This window comes from Plecotus auritus, assembly GCF_963455305.1.
Source record: "Plecotus auritus genome assembly, chromosome: 4".
Classification (NCBI taxonomy): domain Eukaryota; kingdom Metazoa; phylum Chordata; class Mammalia; order Chiroptera; family Vespertilionidae; genus Plecotus; species Plecotus auritus.
The window spans coordinates 2375352-2395648 of record NC_137775.1 but is presented as its reverse complement, the minus strand read 5'-3'; the positions used below and the strand labels follow the sequence as shown (position 1 = coordinate 2395648).

The 20297-nt window shown below is 41.2% G+C and overlaps 1 protein-coding gene across 8 annotated transcripts in view; it reads left to right on the top strand.

Moving 5' to 3' along the window:
* Positions 1-19879, top strand: part of QKI (QKI, KH domain containing RNA binding) — a 136252-nt gene extending 116373 nt beyond the window's left edge. The window contains exons 5-8 of one of the 8 annotated variants that reach the window (XR_013960544.1): positions 8511-8598; positions 10009-10308; positions 12218-13066; positions 16934-17941. Coding sequence is in view for 7 of the 8 variants with exons in the window: in XM_080667085.1 (XP_080523211.1) it covers positions 8511-8598; positions 10009-10308; positions 12992-13066; positions 16934-16950 (480 nt within the window). In the remaining variant the exon portion in view is untranslated. Of the gene's footprint in view, positions 1-8510; positions 8599-10008; positions 10309-10993; positions 11997-12217; positions 16398-16933 lie in introns of those variants that run through there. The other 7 variants (XM_080667085.1, XM_080667080.1, XM_080667079.1 and 4 more) reach the window with 7 other exon arrangements.
* Positions 19880-20297: the final 418 nt, after the last annotated feature.

Below are 20297 nucleotides of genomic sequence, written 5' to 3'. Positions count from 1 at the left end.
GGGTTTAAATACCAAGGAAAGCAGTCACTCTTAGATTGCCTCGCAGTTGGAGGCACGACCAGTCAAAGCGTCTTTGATCCATTCTGTGGTGTTCCTAAATGAAGGAAAGGTGTCACGGCAGTTTCCAAGGCAGACCTCTCTTACATGAATTCCATTTGCATAGACTGGAAGTATTTTAAGTATAAAAATCTGTCACTGGAAATATAACATATTTAAGAGTATATGTATGATGTTTTCCATGATAAGAAGAAAAAATATAGAAGTGCAGATGTTTAAAAACTATGTATCGTACATACATATGTATTCATACACATATTACACCTACATATATGTGTGTATTTTACACACACACACACACACACACACACCAAAACAATAGAGCTTGAGAAACCAAGGTGGCCGCATAGGTAAACACCTAAACTGCTGCCTCGCACAACAATTTCAAAACTATAACTAAAAGATGAAACGGACATTATCCAGAACCACAGGAAGGCTGGCTGAGTGGAAATTCTACAACTAGAAGGAAAGAGAAAAGCACATTGAGACTCAGAGGAGCTGCAGGAGGCAGAGGTACTGAGACGTGCGCGCGGACAGGACTGGCAACTGAGTGCGCGGCTGGCTTTCTCAAGCGGGAGGGAGACAAAAGCTCCCAACTGCGCTGAACTCCAGTTCCGGGCGAGACTCTGGGGACCCATACTCATACGGGGTGAAACTGGACTTTCAGGAAAGAGAAAAGCACACTGAGACTCAGAGGAACTGCGGAAGGCACAGGTACCGAGGCACGCGCGGAGAGGTCGGGCAACTGAGTACGCGGCTGGCTTTCTCAAGCGGGAGGGAGACAGAAGCTCCCAACTGCACTGAACTCCAGTTCCGAGCGAGACTCTGGGGACCCAGACTCATTCGGGGAGAAACTGGACTGTCTGGCAGCAGGCGAAACTCTAAGGCTGCTTTCTCTCAGAGGTGCTTGCAGCGATTACCACGGGACACTGAGACACAGGAGCCTATTGGCAGGGCTGACGGGAAACCAATGTTGTCTGTTCCGCCCTGAGACTCCACCCCATCCAAGCTGAGCACAGAGGCTTTTGCAAGTCTTGTCTCATAAGCGTGTCTCCAGCACAGAAGTTCTCCCAGCATAGACACAGCTGATCCTCATAGCCAATTGGCCTGGAGGTTAGTTCCTCCCAGTGATATCAACAACAATCAAGGCTTAACTACAACAAGACTGTGCACACAGTCCACAAAGGGGTGCACCAAGAGTGTCCACCTCAGGTAAGTGGGGAGGCTGAGCCACTGGGCCCTATAGGACACCTAGCACACAAAGCCACTCTGTCAACTCAGGGAAGCAGCCAAAATGCAGAGACAAAGAAACAGATCACAAACGAAAGAAATGGAGGAAAACAAATGACTGGATATAGAGTTCAAAACCATGGTTATAAGGTTTTTCAAGAATTTTCTAGAAAAGGCCAATATATTTAGCGAGACCCTCGAGGATATGAGAAAGGACCAACTAGAAATTAAGCATACACTGACTGAAATAAAAAATATTATACAGAGATCTAACAGCAGACTAGAGGATCGCAAGAATCAAGTCAAAGATTTGAAATACAAAGAAGTAGAAAACACTCAACTGGAAAAGCAAAAAGAATCTAAAAATATGAAGATAGTGTAAGGAGCCTCTGGGACAACTTCAAGCGTACCAACATCCAAATTATGGGGATGTCAGAAGAAGAGCGAGAGCAAGATACTGAAAACCTATTTGAAGAAATAATGACTGAAAACTTCCCCCACCTGGTAAAAGAAAGAGACAAGTCCAGGAAGCGCAGAGAACCCCAAACAAAAGGAATCCAAAGAGGACCACACCAAGACACATCATAATTAAAATGCCAAGGGCAAAAAACAAAGAGAGAATCTTGAAAGCAGCAAGAGAAAAACAGTTAATTACCTACAAGGGAGCACCCATATGACTGTCAACTGATTTCTCAACAGAAACTATGCAGGCCAGACGGGAGTGGCAAGAAATATTCAAAGTGATGAATAGCAAGAACCTACAACCAAGATTACCCAGCAAAGCTATCATTCAGAATTGAAGGTCAGATAAAGAGCTTCACAGATAAGAAAAAGCTAAAGGAGTTCATCAACACCAAACCAGTATTATATGAAATGCTGAAAGGTATTCTTTAAGAAGATGAAGAAGAAAAAGGTAAAGATAAAAATTATGAACAACAATTATCAACAAGTGAACCTAAAAATCAAGTAAATAAAAAATCTGATGAACAGAATAAACTGGTGAATATAATAGAATCAGGGGCATAGAAAGGGAGTGGATTGACAATCCTCAGGGACAAAGGGGTGTGGGGGGAGCAGGAAGTGACTGGACAAAAATCGTACACCTATGGATGAGGACAGTGGAGGGGGGTAAGGGCAGAAGGTGGTGTGGGAACCGGGTGGAGGGGAGCTATGGGGGAAAAAGAGGAACAATTGTAATAATCTGAACAATAAAGATTTATTAAATTAAAAAACAACAACAAAACAAAACAGTAGCGCTTAAAGCTGAGTCCAAACACGAGTGATATTAGTACTCTAATCTTTTCTGTGGGCTTACTGGGCTAGCTTGTCAGAGGAGTGCCACCAGTCCCAAAGTGACCAATTGCACCGTGTGCATAGCCTCTTCGGTGAATTGAGCTAGCATATCTTAATACAATTTTAGCAGACACTTTTCATAAAGAAGACAAAGTGGGGAAATCACAGCTCTTGCAAAGGCCTGAGAAAGGTCCAATTTTAGCCTTCATTCAAGGAACTCAGTGGCATTTTCTCATTCAGTTAGCAATTATTTTGCTTAGATTAGATTTTTAAAAATAAAGCTGTTGAAGGGTCCATAAAATTAATACCTGCACCTTTGTGTAGCTATGTACATTGGAAAAGCCTTTTCAGAACACAGTTTAATAGTGTGTGCATCTGCTGGAATAAAGTAGAGAGTATAAATAAATCAATTATTCTTCTTGGTATTTATTCAAAAGAAGTAATCCTCAATCAGAAAAGCAATTTGTAACAGCAGTGTTTACGAAGGCAGAAGGTTAATGTTAAGCAGTAGGGGACTGTTCACTCTGTCTCCCTGAGATTATCTCAGTTTAGGATATCAATTACATATGTTGTCCCTGTACTGTCTTGATTTTATCTTTTTAAATACAGTTGTCCCCACTTATGCACAGTTTCAGTTGATCGTGATCCGGAAATATTAAATGGAAATTCCCAGAAATAAGCATTCATAAGATGTAAATTGCACACTGTTCTGAGTAGGGTGATACTCCTGTGTTGGCCTGCGCTGGCCCACCAGGCACGTGGCTTCCTGGCTCTCCTCGGATAGCTGAAGCGTAATGGAAAGGACTGAAGTGCTTTGTTAACACAGTGGCGCAAGCACCTTCAGAAACCAGCGAGCTTTCTTGCCTGAGATGACGTGTGAAAAAGAGGGGGCGTACACCCTGCAGTGTTCAGGGAGGGGTATACTGTGTGTTTCATTGAGAAAAGCAGGACAGAGGGTTAAAATAACCCCTTGAGTATGGAAGTAAGTCTGTGATGAGACGTGGCGTTCTGCTCTGAGTCGTACACAGTCATGGCAGTGGTGGGGACACCAGAATGAAACTCATTCTGGAGTGAGCCACCAGGGTCAGGTTCGAGCTTTGCCAGCTAAATTCTGTGTCTGCTAGGAGGTGCAGTGTAGCCTGCCGTCGTGTGACACAGTCCAGGGGATACACCGTGGTTCGTCATCTGTAAGTCTCGGTGGCCTCTAGTGACGTCATTGGGCATACCCCTTGGCACCGCCCCGTGAAAGCTCTGCTGCTCTGGTTTCCATTCTCCTCTCGGAGGGTCTCTGCTGATGTCACTGCATCTTAGTTTCCTGATCCTGCAAAAGGTGCACATGCGTGCACACCCCTGGTGGGCACACGTGTCTTTCATCATCTTGTCTTTGCCTTTCTCCCTGTTTGACACTGCGTCCAGCTAATGAGCGTAGGAATTTGGTGATCCAAAAGAAGCCGAGGAAAACACGTGCTCAGGTGCCTCTTCTGTATGGGTTCCGTGAGGCATGATGTCCCACCATCACTTATCCCACCTTTAGTTCTTAATTTGCTGACATTTTCAAACGGGTACTGCTTTCTCACTGTGGAAGGTGACCTTAGTATGGCTATTGCTTTTCTTCTGACTTATATAAAAGTATAATTTATATACTTTTACTGGTAATCACTCTATTATGTAGAGAGATTTCAGTGTGAAGTTACATGATTAGCTTTCATTTTTGGTATTACTAGTTTTCAATGAGCAAGTGTAAGGAGTTTTATTGTAATAGGTTTCCAGTTCTTCCCTTCCAGTAATAGTGCTCACTTCTTTTTATCCTGAACAATTAATTGCTGCACTTTCAAAGAAATCAGGGTGCTTTTTTCCGTCCACCTGTACAAGTTCATAGGAATCACAGAACAGTGACTTCACAGGCATGCAAGGTGTTCTCCGTTTTCTGCTAGTGGGCTTTGAAAAGGTGGCCGCGGCACGTTAAACATCTTAGGATGTTCACTCATCTTTTCCTTTAATTTCTTCGTGTTTTGTTTACTACAAATTATAGTACCAGTTCTCTTTACTAAAAATTACAGCACCCCATTTTCTGCTCTAGTGCCTGGGGCAGCGAATTCGTATCATTTACAGTTGCTATCGTAAAGGAGGCTGTCCTACCAGTACCACTCCTGTCAGAACATGCACAATCAGATGCTTTTAAATATTAACCCTGCGCATTAGATAATGCATGGAGACTATGAATAGCAGAGTCCCCTTTTTACCTCCACTGTCAGGGTGGACTTAGTAACTCCTTTATTTTGCTGTGATAAAGTTTATCCTGTAATATTTCCACACTTGAGATTAGGGAATAAAATTAAAGATTTCTCATACCAATCATTTAAAATAGAAAGCTCCAGCAAATCACCTGGGGCATGGGAGTGAGTGGAGAGATGGGCGATCTGGTGAGTAAGTAGTAGTCTCTGTTCTCCAGGGGCTACTTTGTTGATGATGATGCACAACACACGATAATCCAAGGCAGGAACCATGTAATCGAGGGGTGGCCTTTGGGAAGGTATCAATTAGGTGGAAGTTTGCAGGGTTCGGGAAGTGGTGGACAGAGTGCAGAGGAACATTCAAGATGGAGGAACACGCATACCGATGAGTATGTAGTGATTTGCTTTGATTTATAACAAGATAGAGGTTTTTAAAAATATTGAGAAGATTAGTGAGTTTAACTTTGAACATAGTTTGGGGCCAGATCATAGGTAGCTTAAAGGTTTTGAGACATAAAATTGTTAAGCATTAAGATGAAAGTTGCATTTGGGGCAATTAATCTGGCCATTGTGTATAGACTGATGGTGAACAGACATCATTAACATAACTAGAGGCCCGGTGCATGAAATTCGTGCATGGGCTGTGTCCCCCTCAGCCCAGCCTGCACTCTCTCCAATCTGGGACCCCTTGAGGGATGTCCGACTGCCCGTTTAGGCCCGATCCTTTCCAATGGTCTTAGGCAACTCTGCTAACGGTTCTCAACCTGTGGGTTGCGACCCACAGGTTGAGAACCGCTGTTGTAGAGCCTAAGACCATTGGAAAACACAGATATTTACATTACGATTCATAACAGTAGCAAAATTACAGTTATGAAGTAGCAACGAAAATAATTTTATGATTGGGGGTCACCACAACATGAGGAACTGTATTAAAGGGTCGCGGCATTAGAAAGGTTGAGAACCACTGCCCTAACCGCTTCTGCCTGCCAGCCTGATCACCCCCTAACCACTCCCCTGCCAGCCTGATTGATGCCTAACTGCTCCCCTGCCAGCCTGTTTGCCACCAACAGCTCTCCCCTGCAGGCCTGGTCACCCCTAACTGGCCTCCCTGCAGGCCTGCCCCCCCCCCCCCAACTGCTCTCTCTCTCCCCTGCAGGCCTGTGTGTCCCCCCCCCCAACTGCCCTCCCCTGCAGGCTTGATCACCCACAACTGCCCTCCCTTGCGGGCCTGGTCCCTCCTAACTGCCCTCCCCTGCTTGCCATCTTGTGGCAGCCTTCTTGTGTCCACATGGGGGCAGCCATCTTTGACCACATGGGGCAGCCATCTTGTGTGTGGGAGTGATGGTCAGTTTGCATATTACTCTTTTATTAGATAGGATAGAGGCCTGGTACACAGGTGGGGGCCAGCTGGTTTGCCCTGAAGGGTGTCCGGATCAGGTTGGGGGTTCCTTTGGGGCATGGGGCGGCCTGGGCAAGGGGCCTGTGGTGGTTTGCATGCCGGCCACACACCCAGGCGACCCAAGCGGAGGCCCTGGTATTTGGGATTTATCTATCTTTTAGAATAGAAACTTCGTAGCCTTGAGCGGAGCCAAGCCTTCTGCTCGCTCCGTGGCTGCAGCCATTTCTGTTGGGATTTATTTATCTTCTATAATTGAAACTTTGTAGCCTTGCGTGGAGGCCTAGGCCAGCCAGGGTGTGCGGAAGCTTGGCTTCCACCATCGCCGGGGTCAACCCAAGCCTGTTCACTCCGTGACCGCAGCCATCTCTTTTTTTGGGTTAATTTGCATACTTGCTCCTGATTGGCTAGTGGGCGTGGCTTGTGGGTGTAGTGGAGTGATGGTTAATTTGTATATTACTCTTTCATTAGATAGGATTTTGTAGTAGTTTTGATAAGACCCCAATAATGAACAAGGGTGACATCAGTAATAGGAAAGCATGGGGTGAATCCAAGGTAAATAGGATGGCTAAGTATTTTGATTATCAGATCATCCTGGGTTATACCTGATATTAAGAGTACCCCTGCTGGTTTTCACATTCTTAATGGCTTGGACATCAAACGATAACCCTAAAGGTCGTTTTGCTTTAGAGTTGATAGCACTTGCTAACTGCTAAATTTAGGGGAGAGAGGGATGTTGTCAGTGTATATCCTAATATATAAAAACCCTGGATCGTAATGTCTGGTAACGACCGAGGATCGACCAACCGTAAGTCAGTCCTGCAGTTAATGCTGGGTTGCAACCCAGCGCTGACTGCTTCGCTGCAGGTGCGGTGACCCAAAACTGACTGCTGAGGGGGCTGTGAATCAGGGCCAGAGAGCGGCCTGGAGAGAGAAGCAGGGACTGATCTGTTGTCTCTGTGGCTGCTTTTGATCAGCACTTGCCTCTCTCTTTCTCTCCCAGTCTGGCCAGCAGCCACACCTCCATTTCTCTCCAGGCCTCCACCGAGTCTGCTGATCAGCCCCGCCTTGTGACACTGACTTTTATAGAAACTGACCAATCAGAACCAAATCTGGGACAGGCATAGAAACTGATGAGTCAGAACCAAATTGGCTGGCAAAGGAGGGCAGTTGGGGGAGATATCAGGCCTGCAGGGGAGGGCAGTTGGGGGCGACCAGGCTGGCAGGGGAGGGCAGTTGGGGGTGAGATCAGGCAGGCAGGCAGAGGCAGTTAGGGGCAATCGGGCAGGCAGGCAGGGTGAGCGGTTAGGAGCCAGCGGTTCCAGATTGTGAGAGGGATGTCCAACTGCCTAAACCAGCAGTCGGACATCCCTCAAGGGGTCCCCGATTGGAGAGGGTGCAGACTGGGCTGAGGGAACCCCCCCTCTGTGCACAAATTTCATGCACTGGGCCACTAGTATATATATATATATATATAACTCTGTGTGTGTGTGTGTGTGTACATATATGTACACACGCATACATATATATATATATACACATATATATAATTTTTAGACGTTCTTATGACTATTAAATTTTTCTTCTTTGATAATTAAACAGACAGTTCTCTTATCTGAATATCACAGTCAAGTCTTACATGTTTAAAATGCTTTTTTTTTTTTTTTTTTTTTTTGTCTTTTTGTTGTTAATCCTCACCCAAGGATATTTTTTTCCATTGATCTTTAGAGAGAGTGGAAGGGAGGGAGGGAGGGAGGGCGGCCGGGAGGGAGGGAAAGAGAAGCAGAAGCATCAACGTGAGACACTACAACCTGGGCTAGAGATCGAACCTGTAACCCAGGTACATGCCCTTGACTGGGAATTGAACATTCAGCCCTTTGGTGTGTGGGCTGATGCTGTAACCACACCAGTCAGAGCTATTTTTGGTCTTAATGAATACATTTGAGCTTTGAAATCTTTAACAAAATAATAGATGCTAAAGAGAACATACTATATTTAATCTCATCTAACATTTTCATTTATTTCTTTTAAAAGCAAAGCCTTTTAGGAGAACTTTAGTAAATCAGTGCAACTTATATTTGAAAATTCCAAGTAGAAATGCAGCCAGTGGCAGCGGAGTGTTCCTGTGCCCTCAGTGAGAGAGCAGTCTTCAGTGTCAGAACCAGTGGTTCCCTGATCTTCCTTCCTAATTGAAGCAGGTGGCTATAGTCACATGATGTCTCTTTTAAGGCTAGAGCATGGATGTAGCTCCGATGTATGTGGACCACCCTAAGTGCTTCTTGCTCTGTTTCCATATATAGGCAGAGGGAGAAGACAGCCTGAAGAAGATGCAGCTGATGGAGCTTGCGATTCTGAATGGCACCTACAGAGATGCCAACATTAAATCACGTAAGAACGCGACTGGGGCCAGGACGACAGCGTCTCAGCTGTTTGTCCACAAAGCTTTCTCCTTTGGTGGCAACCCCTGAACAGTTGAAACAAAGTGAAGAGTTGAAATGATTGTCCCTGGATATGGGCCACACAGCCCACTTTTACTGCTTAATGAATTGTGGACACTCTTCTTGGTTTTATTTTATTCCAGCATGTCTTTTAAGTTCTAAAAGGTTTATGAACTTTTATTCTTTTAATGAAATTTCAGCTTGTAAATGTAAGAGCTTAATGAAATTTCGTATGTTAACTACACATTTAAGGCTTCTAGCTTATTTTTGTTACATTTATGAAAAGGACAAAAAAAATGCAAAGCTTTTTGAGAGTCAGTTGGGAGTGTGTGAGTGCCGCCACCCTCCTGTCGCACTCTGTCCCTTCGGCATGTGCCCTCGCCAGTGCTGTGCGTCCACAGAGGGCAGTGGTGATAACTGTTTCAGCCCCGTTCCCCCTTTAGTTGTATTGCGCACGCTCTCACAAACTGCCTAAGAGGATTGCTTTTTTATGTTTCAAATGAAATCCTGTAAAATCAGTATTTTGAGAAAATTGAAGGGTAAATTGCTAAATTTTTTTTAAAGAAATTGAATATTAAAGTTCTAGGTAATTTTCTAAAATGTAGACAACCTATTGGGTTTAGAAGTATTTGCTTTACAAATGGTTGGCTTCCATTTCCTTAGAGAATGGGTCTGTTATTAACACCCTTCTGTCGAGGAAGGGAACGCTTACTGTGTGAGGTGGGCACAAGTAGGTTTACAGTGGTATACACGAAACAGCTTATTCTTGTACTATTATTTATTATTGTGTTATTTTCCATACGAACAACTATAAACCTACTTTTGCTCCATCCTATATTGTTTTTCTGTGAGAAGTTAATTCCTGCATATGCAGGAACTTGATAAGTAGTGGTTAGTTGGCTTACTTAATACGATAAAAACGATTCTTTAATTTGAAACTGAAGCTACTCTATTAGAAATTATAGCAAAATGTTTCTGGGAACTCCAATCACAAAATACTTTTTAAACTTTTTTAATGCAGCTGTTTTGTGCTTCTGTGTGCACCTTTTAGCCTCATGAGATCTTAAGAACAGACATATCACACATATGAACTAAATATAACCTTTTTAATGGTCTCTCTCTTGTTTAACAGTGGCTGTTAGTTTTGGCACATTTGTTCTTAATCACATGGGGAGAGGGAAGCCGTTGGCAGTTGATTGGTATGCTTGGGCGTTGTGTGTGACCAGCGCATGTACTAATGATTTCCTTTTATTTTTCTTCTTTCCTGCTTTTTTTCTTTCTTTTTCCTACTTCCCTCTCATTTCCTGTATTTTACACCGCTCTCTCTGTACTTCCTTCTGAATTTCTTTGCTTACTGTAGCAGCCCTTGCCTTTTCTCTTGCAGCAACAGCCCAGGCTGCTCCAAGGATTATTACTGGGCCTGCGCCTGTTCTCCCACCAGCTGCCCTGCGCACCCCAACGCCAGCTGGCCCTACCATAATGCCTTTGATCAGACAGATACAGACCGCGGTCATGCCAAACGGAACTCCTCACCCCACTGCTGCAATAGTTCCTCCGGGGCCTGAAGCTGGTTTAATCTACACCCCCTACGAGTACCCCTACACGTTGGCACCAGCTACGTCAATCCTTGAGTACCCTATCGAACCTAGCGGCGTATTAGGTAAGTTGTTGTCTCTGTATGGTTAACATGTTTCTTCAAAACTTTTTCTGCCCCAGACTTGGGAATTATTGCATCAGTTTTAGAGACAAGTTTCCATTAGGAAAGACTGAAGACTAAATTTTGCTTTATTTCAGCCGCTTATAAGGGTTCTCCTTTTAAATAATTGCATCTTAGATTTATTCAGATTTGCTTTGGTATCTCAAATTCGCTCTGGATGGGTAAATTTGAGCATTTCAAATAGGAAATACTTTTCACAATTGACATCACTGACTCTATCCACTGGCATATTCTCTCCTTCAGTTTTGCCACAAAGTCAGATTCTTTTCGTCTCAGAGATTTCTTTAATTGTTGGCTAAGTTTTAATTATCCATGTGAAAATATTTTGAGATTTTTAAAACTGCTATAATCGTATTTTCTAATATTTGTGATAACTTAAAATAGGAAAGGTCCCAGTGAGTAGCTGCATTCGGGTTTTTGTAGTTCTTCTCTTTTGAAGTCCAGGTTAATATTAAACATAAGAGACTCCTCACTTCATAGCACGGTTGGAATTGATAAGTAAACACCAAATCACTGCGGTAGAATCACTCTTGAGGCAAAAATTAAGATCATACTATAAACGCTCAGTTTTACATGAACAAAAAGTGGTGTGCTTGAAAAAGACATTACTGACGCCTTTTCTTTATAGAGTGGATTGAAATGCCAGTCATGCCTGATATTTCAGCCCATTGACTTGCGGGATGGAGGACTAGAGAGCAGCAGCTGCTGTAACACGACCAGTCACTGTGGAGCAGGCTGCTTCCGTGCTGCCCTTTGTGTTACAGACAGAATCTGAACCTCTTCCCCTGAATGTGTATGACCTTGGTGCTGCTTGCATGCTCTTGACTTATAGGACTTTGATCTTTTAAGATGTTTTTTTCCAGCATTCATATTGACGTATAAAATTTGAAAGTCTTTAATGAACCCGGACAAAGATTTAAACTTGAAAATTCATTGTTCTATTAAAGAAAGCCACAACGCTCTGTATGTTATCTGTGTGTGTGCATGCACTCAAGTGCCTTCTGTTTCATGAGCAAATACATTTTATTGTATATGTCTTCGGTTATCTCTAAACATTGTATAAAGTATTCCAGGTCAGAATTATACCCTAGAACTGTTTATGAAAGGCTTGTTTCTGTTGCACATTTCTTGAAGCATTTTTAAAATAACATGTAACATATAACCTGTTTACGTCTTCTGTTCTGTTAACGCTCTGTCCTGCGGCCCCATGCCTGCTCCTTCCCCAGAGCTCCTCTCTGCTGCACGCACAGCGTCTGTTGGAGGAGTTGGACTGTTGCTTCCTGCAAGGCTGGTGCTCTCAGCCACCAGCTGCTGCTCCAGCTCCGAGCAGGGTCTCACTGAGCTTGCCCCGAGGCATTAGACTCACAGCAGATCACTTACCTGAAATGTCAGGGGATGCTGGGCCAGTTACTGCTTAGAATCAACCAGGGCCACTGCAGAGTGTCTCTCACTGCAAAGCAGTGGGTTTTTGGTTGTGCTGGGAAATTTTTATTTATAATAATTATTAGACTGACAAAAGCCGAACATACCGATATCTAATTGGCAATCATAAGATGAATAATAATGAGTACTAAATGACAATTTTATTTCTCGCTTTGCCACCTAAGCAGTAAAGCATGATATTGATTGACCATTTGGAGAATTGAGAAAATTATTTCAAATTGCTGTTACAGTAAATTTGCACACAGATAACATGCATGCTCTGTATCAAGTCTCACATCATATTATTTTAAAATAAGCAGTGCCCTTCAAAACAGATGCAGACATGTGTGTTGGTGGTAGTGAGGAGATTGGTAATAGCATCAAATCTTCATTGATGACTAATTTTTAATTCCCTTCCTTTTATCTTTAGGTATGGCTTTCCCAACGAAAGGCTAAGAATTCAAGAACGGTCTTAACTGAACCCTCATCAGATCTGAATTTAACAAATGCTTAGTCTCAGCAGCCGGGGGGAGGGAAGCTTAGCCTAGCAGTCAGTGACTTACTTGCACTTTTTGCACACTGATAGGAAGTAAAAGTATGTTGTTAATTTGGTTTAGTCTGTAATCTTACAAAGTAACGGTGATTTATAAAGGAGTGTACAGTAGTATACTGACTGCTAAGTGTACTCTACCGTTTGCTTTACTAATCACCTAATTCATTGCAGTTCATACTTATTGACTCAAAGTTTAAAACCACAATCTGTAGGCTTTAAGAATTGCTTATAAACCTTTTAAAGTGATAAACTCTGGAAGTGGTCTTAAGGTTAGCAAGTAATTGTCAGTATTAAACATGGCATTATTTTTAATCCTGCTGCAAGAAAGGCACTTCAGTGAATATGTGACTAGTAAAGCTTCGAGGTGTGGAACTAGTGGCGTTCATGAAGTCCTGAGACTTGGGATTGTAAATGAATGGATGACATAGGTTAAGGCCAAGATGTTTGAAGTGAATGCAATATTAATAGACGCATATATACGCAACATATTATGGTTAATTTTAAAACTACTGTGCCTTAACGTGTTTCATAAAACGGAGTTTTTGTAGTAAATGAACGTTTGAAATCCATTTTGATAAACCTGCTGTTAATGTTTGTTTTCTTTCCCTTGTGAATGTTTTCTAACTGTCTTGGTAATTGCAATTTAACTAGGTGCGGTGGCTACTAAAGTTCGAAGGCACGATATGCGCGTCCATCCTTACCAAAGGATTGTGACCGCAGACCGAGGTTAGTTTAGTTCTGCAGTTCTTGTTTCTGAGAAATGCGTGGGTTGGCCAACCATTTGCAACACCACACCTGGTGGGAAGATGCGCGCCTGCCTCCTGCACAGCCTTTTCCTCTGTTCTCAGTTAACTTATGACCATCGGCAGGTTTAAGGGTGGGGTTTTGGTTTTTTCTCCCTTGATACTTTAACTTATTGAATGCTATTAGCATGTACTATGATTTCTTCTTACTAAAACATAAATTAGTCCATTTGGGGAGCTATTAAATTTTGTTTTCACCGTAATTATTTTCAGCAAAATTTTTTGCTAAAAGTTACCTTTTAATTATTTTGAAATTTTGGGTTGGTTTTGCAAAAGGAACGGAGCGGATGGTGCTTTAATGAGAGAAGTAAAGGAATATATGCCTCCTGTGTTCTTTTGGAGAAAACTGAAGATTTAGTTTCCCATTTTCCTTTTTAATAAGATATTTGAGCCACTGTATAAACCTGGGGTTATACATGTCAAGTACTTAGCTGAACTCGGCCAAGTAAGGGCTGTGAAGATAACTTCGATGCAGTTGGATCTTTTATAAGTCAGAAAATCAGTTCCTTTTATTCTTACATTTTATTCCAAAATGGATCCTTTGATTTTTGTCATTTGCTGCTAAAATATATAATCTAAACGTAAACTATCTCTTGAAGTTCTGTGATGGCATGAACCCAGCTGTTTGAATACTTTCTTTGACTAACCTGTGACTGGAAAATAAGTCTTCATTTTTCTCCTTTTCAACATTTGTAATTTGTGTCCTGTATATGCCCTTGGACCCTTTTATAAATTATTTATTTTTATTGAGGAGTGATATTTTCGGTTTATTGACATTGAATTATTTTTCTGAGTTTAAAATCACAAGCAAGAAATCCGAAGCAAGGTAGAAGAGGACTTTTACAAGCTTTATTTATGGCACATTTATTACCTACTGATTAAGTTGCTCTAACTATCGGATACCAGTGGGGAAAAGTGGTGGATTACACTCCAGTTTTACATCTTACATGAACTTGTGAGAGGCCTGCTTGCTTTGCATGGTTATGTTGTCTGCGGATGACAAGTACTGGACACAGCTGTTGTCCTCATCGGAATAAAATACCTTTCCAAAGATACCGACCATCTTGATTTAGCATCATATATGATTAAAGAGCCTCGAAGACTTTTAACTCACACATCACTTGTAGTGATGGTTCAATGAACAAAGTAAATAGGCCCCAAGCTCAGTGATCCTGTGTGAAGACCACACTCCTGTGAGTGTGGCATGTACAGTGTGTCCTGCTGGCATCAGAGCAAGTCCCTTAGTGAAGGAGGAAATTTTCAGAAAGCAAAAAAAATCATTTAGATTTAAAGAATCCAGATAATTCCATGAGTAATTTGAAGCTTTTTCCCATAGTTATTGTCTGAAATCGTTATGAGTATTTTAAAGTAGTTTGTCTTTTGTTAACCTTCCTTTGTATTCCCCTTTGAGATTTTCATAATTTTGTTTTAACAGAATAATTATTGGCCTACTCAATACTCCAGTACCTTGAGATAGTTGAAAATATTAGGAAGATTTTATTGTATTTCAAAACAAGAACACATTCCATGCATGGCTTTTTTGTAGTTACAAGTGTTTTGATTAGTCTTGTCACTGTTTTTATTCAAAATGCAATGTCAGCAAACCGAAATGCTGCCTTTCCCTCTTTCTAAATAACAGAATACTCTGTGTACTCTTGTTACTGTCACTGTATGCACTCGGGTCTGAGGGAGATGTCTGAAGTCCTTCATTTAAATTATTTTATGATACTACTGTTTTCTCTATTTTTGAGGTTTTTTATTATTTTTTTAATCTTTTGAAGGAAAGATTAATATGTGTTCATTTAATACGAGGAAATTCAGCCCTTGGGCCTGTAACCATGTGATTCTATGTGCGCACTTAGAGTATGGCATGGTTGACAGATACCTAGTTCTTTACTAAAAATAAGCCCCCCCTACACATTGCAGAACTGAATTCGAAGCCTATAAAAGACCAACTGGCTTTTTAGTTGACATGAACCATGAGTGATTTTGCACAGTTGCCACGCCTGTGTGTACTGTGGAGGCCAGGCCTGGGCAGACGATGCACTGGAGGTGTGCTGGTTACAGAGATGGAGGTGTGCTATGTCTATGGATTCCACATTCAAAACACATGAGGATTTTTCTGAATGATAATTTTACAGAATCCATTATTGACACAATTTCTATAAGAAACAATACAATTTTAAACAAAAATTTAGTTAATATAAAAAATGCTTTAAGATTCTGTATTTCTGGAATACCTATGAAATCGTAGGACTACATGTGAAATATTTATTTTCTTCTTTGATTATGGAATAGCCACTTTTATTTTAAATAAAATTCTACTATTTTTAAGAAATTCAGGGAAGATTTGGTCCAATGAAGATACAGTATTTTTGTAGTATTTATAAACTCTCCTACAATGATAGACCATAGAAAGCACTTTTGTTACATGAGATAAACCAGTCGATTACGTAGATCATTTAACTCTGTGAAGCCGAGGCCTACTGGGTTTTGATTTACGAAGTGGCACAGACTCTCCCTTTGCACTGAAGTATTTCGTATCTCCTCTGCCAAGTCACAGTGGCAACAGTACAGAATTTTCTGTGAAACCTCAGAATAGGGTAGAAATAACTAAGCTGTTGAATGAGTCTTAAAATCATACTACTGTTAAGTGGACCAAGTTTGGTGAAGAGAATGTGACAGAGGTTGACTAAGGAAGGAACAACTCAAGGACACTGGGGACGATAACTTTTCCACTTGAGAACTACTTTATGTTTTACTGTAATTTTAAAAAAATTTTTTGTTCTGTTTGTTATTTTGCAGAAGAAAATAGTATTTACAGGTGGCTTCTTTTAAAATATATAAAGCAGGAATGTATATGAAATGTCAGATTATATTGTATTTGCAGAGAATTAGCTTTGAAATCGAATAAAGAAAAGCTGTAGTTTTAAAATGCCTTATTGGTATCAATTAGAAATTTCTTCTATTTTTTGATGTACTTAGAGCTTTTTGAGTATAGAATTTTAAATGGCAGGATTTTACAGTGTTTACATGCAAGTGCATTTTGTAAGTGTTCTATATGTGTAAAATAGTATTTCCAACTGGAAGTGTTGGCTAGTGCAGAAGGCCTGGCCTCTTTCTGGTTCCCATGAGGTTGGCTACTCGGCTAGACTCCAGTTTAGTACCGCTCTGTATCATGAGGCCAGGAAACTCCATGTTGTTTGTGAATAGAACATTGAAAAAGCAATAAACATTTATTGAACAAAAGAAAACTTGTTTGGCCCAGAGTTTATGTTGAACCAAATTGTTCATAGAAATTTAAATTTCTTTAGATTCATTTCTGTTAATCATCAGTTATTAATAATCACATCCATCATTAATAGCTGCTTTAATGCTTGCATCTGAGAGAATACTAATGCTTAGTAGCAGTCAGATCCTGATAACGCACTGACTGTCCAGAGTTCTGTAAACGGACTATTCATTGTCGTCGTTCTCAGTTCCCTTCATCGAGCTACTAACTGTTAGTTGTTAGTTATATTTTATTTCTATTTTTCCTGTTAACCAGTTTTTTTGTGGGAGAGGGCTCTCCTTCATTTGTTCAAATCATGATGTGAAATTGTCATGATTTTTATTGTATTCTGTAGATGGTGTCAATCAGTTCGTCAGAATTACACATGCTTTTTTTTTTTTATTAGTTGTGATTAGTTTTTCATGTTGTCATTAAGCCGTCACTAGCTGAGACTAATCTCTTCTCTATCTTTTCTTTTCTTTTTTTTTTTTGTTTTGTTTTTTGTTTCTAACCACCCAGCCGCCACCGGCAACTAACCTATGACCTTCTGACCTCTGAACTCTTCACCCAATGATGACCTGACCATGCCTGCCTGCTGATCAGTTAACTGGTAATCGCCTTTGCTTGCCTGTCGTCAGTGCAGCGAGCTGAGGCACTTGTCCGTTCGTCTTACCATCTAACCAAACAAAAGACAAAGAAATCGTTGTCCTCCAACTCAGCTTTTGGGTTTTGTTGTTATTTTTTTCCTGTTTGGGTGAAAATGGTTCTAGAACCTGCACTGAAGTAGTAAAGCAATAAGGCCCAATTCATCCCACAGCACTGATCATCTTCCCATGCCCCGCCCTAAGCGAACGGTAAGGAGGCCTCCCTGCCGAGGCAGGCAGACGGCCCTGAGCTACTCAGTGACAGGCGGTTCCTGTGAGGGACTTCCGAGGAGCCTCCTCTCCTCGCGAGTCCCGCTCTGAATGTACTGTGTGCTGATGCATCATGCATGAACCTTCGGTCAGGGGTGTCAGTGGTGAAGTGATTCCACAAGTGTTCAAAATGGGATATGCTGTTTAGTCACTACAGGGCCCTCAAAGGGCAGCATCGCAGCCTTGTGTGTTGCCTGCCAAATGGGAAGTATTGGGAGTGTGCCATGAGAGAGAAACTTAAGGAATTTTGAAAAGTAATACAAAGAATAAAACTGCAACACTATTTTTAAAAAGATAAATATCTGAGTTGAAATTACTGAACCTTTATTTTACAGCTCCTTAGAAACATACGAGAACAAGGTACATGCATTATGTGTCACATTACTGGGCAAACCGCTCAGATGTCTTTTAAACCTCCCTGTATAGAAAAATCAGTAAGGATGTAAAAGCCATGCTTGCCTATTCGCTGTGTACATGTGATGAAATTGTAGATAAAGCGTAGTGCGTCGAAACAAACGAACAAAAAGTAGATACTTTCACTATACAAGGGTGCTGGTGCAGAAAAAATATATATATTTTTGGAAATGTAGCATTTTATACTTTCAAGTGTTATAAAAAAAAAGAAAAAGAACAAAGAAACCCTTTATTTCATTAAATGATTTTTTCTGGTGGTTGTCAAGAAACAAAAGACCAAAAGAGCCTTTTTGTCTTTCTTTTTTATTTTTTAAGTATCGGAATAAGTCTAAAGCAAAGGAAGTGCCTTATTTTTCTTCATGGTCATTTAGTCAAGTGTCTCGTAAGATCAGCTCCTCCCTCAGAATACAAGTTAATGCATGTTACTCAGTCGCCCAGTATGTGAAAGAAGATGTGAGGGAGACAGATGAGTTGATGGTTTGAAATTTATAATTTTTGCCACATTACCTTGATACAAATTTGCCAAATCTGATACTGTGAAAAAAATGGATAATTTTTCTAATGCCTGACACATAAGTTTGGAAACATTCTTTTAAAATCATAACTGATTGCTTTTGGTTATTGCAATATTTGATGTTACCCCACAGGACTCTGAGATAAAAATTGTGTGATTTGAACATCAGTTTACAGACAAAATTAGAGCTCTTTTTTTTTATTCAGAGACGAGGGTGTTTAAATGGCCCAAACGTTATCAGACTTCTCTCTGCCATCCCAGATCACTCGGGCAGTCTGTCCCCTTGCTAGTTTTAATAACCTCATCTGCCCCACCCCCCGCACACGTTTTTTTACTTTAAAAGAATGTGAAAAACGAGCATCATTTTGCATGAAGGGCTCCGCTGCAGCTGAGCGAAGCTTCCAGGCTCTCGGGAAGCTCAGCTGCTGGTGTGTGTGGTGAAGTGGTTTGTGCACAGAGCCTGCATCTGTCCGCACCCTCAGATGATTAACTGCTCAGTACCAGGCGTGGCAAATACCAGGGGGCAGGGGGTCCCCCGCCCGTTAGCTCGTCCCTCTCACGTACCTGCACAGTCAAGGTCAGCAGCAGCTCAGCGAGCACCCCACGGTGACCGGCACCCTCTCCCTTGGAACCGGTTCAGTTCATTTACTATGCAATAGACTCTCATTGTTTGTAGCCGCCAGCTTCGGTGTCACGAGCCACCGCTTCGTCTCTGTTACACCGTGGTTTTGATTTATTTGCAATATGTGCTGTGCCATTTTGATTTTTATTTTGTTTGGTTGGTTGAATAAATTTGCGACACTCAAACACTTGAGGTGATAGTAGTTTAAAAACAATACCAGTATTTGATCCAGTTTCATCTCAACTGTGTTATACCTGGACATTTTAGATGTTTATCAAAGGTCTTTTATGGGGAAGAAAGAAAATGTATGAAATAGATGTGTGACATTTATGAGTAATGTTGGCTCTGAAAAAAACTTTTGAAAACTTAGTTGAAACAATTTTGGATCAACTAAAAATAAGCATGACTTTTGAAATCTCTGAATGCCTTGGTTCTCAGTATTATCATTCTTTATTGAATTTATTTCTTATTAAAATATGTAGTTTTTAAGACTTTTTTTGACAGTATTATGTAATTTTCTAGCTTGGGTAGATGGGAGTGTCGCTTGTATGTTACCGTACAGCTGACATGTATTTTTGTCTATTCTTTATTATCTTAGTAGTTTCATGCTATGTATGTACCATAACCAACCTATTGCCTATGAGAAACATGTAAGATAATGTATTTACAGCCATTGTTACAAGTTTATAATGTATTTTTCTATCTTGTTTTATATGTATGTTATATAACATTCAAAAGGAATTTTTTTCTTGATTGAGAAAAGGATACAAAATGCAAAATCCACAATTTTGATAACTGAAAATTGCCAATTGTTTTGCAGTACTTTATTATATTGGGTGTCTTGTCTTTCTTGGGCTTTTTAGTTAGCTAATGAATGAATACATTAGATACTTTTTGGGTTTTAGTTGGGATTTTACATAGCTTGCGTTTTAATTCTTTGGTTCTTTGCTGTTTCTATTAACCCATGGCATTATTTTAATAAATGTTATAATACCAACCTACTAACTCTGGACTTTGTCTGTTTATTAACCTTTACGTGTTTAATTAAAAATAGACAAATAAAGACAAAAGAACATCAAGTCTTTAGTTACCGGACTAACCCTGCGGAGCGTGACCACAGATAACCTAGCCTGACGTGTGTTCGTGTTTGTCAGCTCACGGTTGCGCACACTGCGTTACAACGGCTTCGTTCTCCTTTCACTTCCGGGGCGGGGGTGGGCGCCAGGAGAGGTGGGACAGAGTAGCTTCGGTGTGAGGCGTCTTCTGGTCTTGCCACTTGCCCTTTGGCCTCTGCATTACTAATTCCACCCTCTGCCTCCTCTTCTCCAAAGCAGTCACTGTCTGCTCAGCATTGAGAGCGGAGAGGCTGTTGTCATGACCTCGCCCAAGAAACCAGTTCCATTCTTTGTTGAACCATTT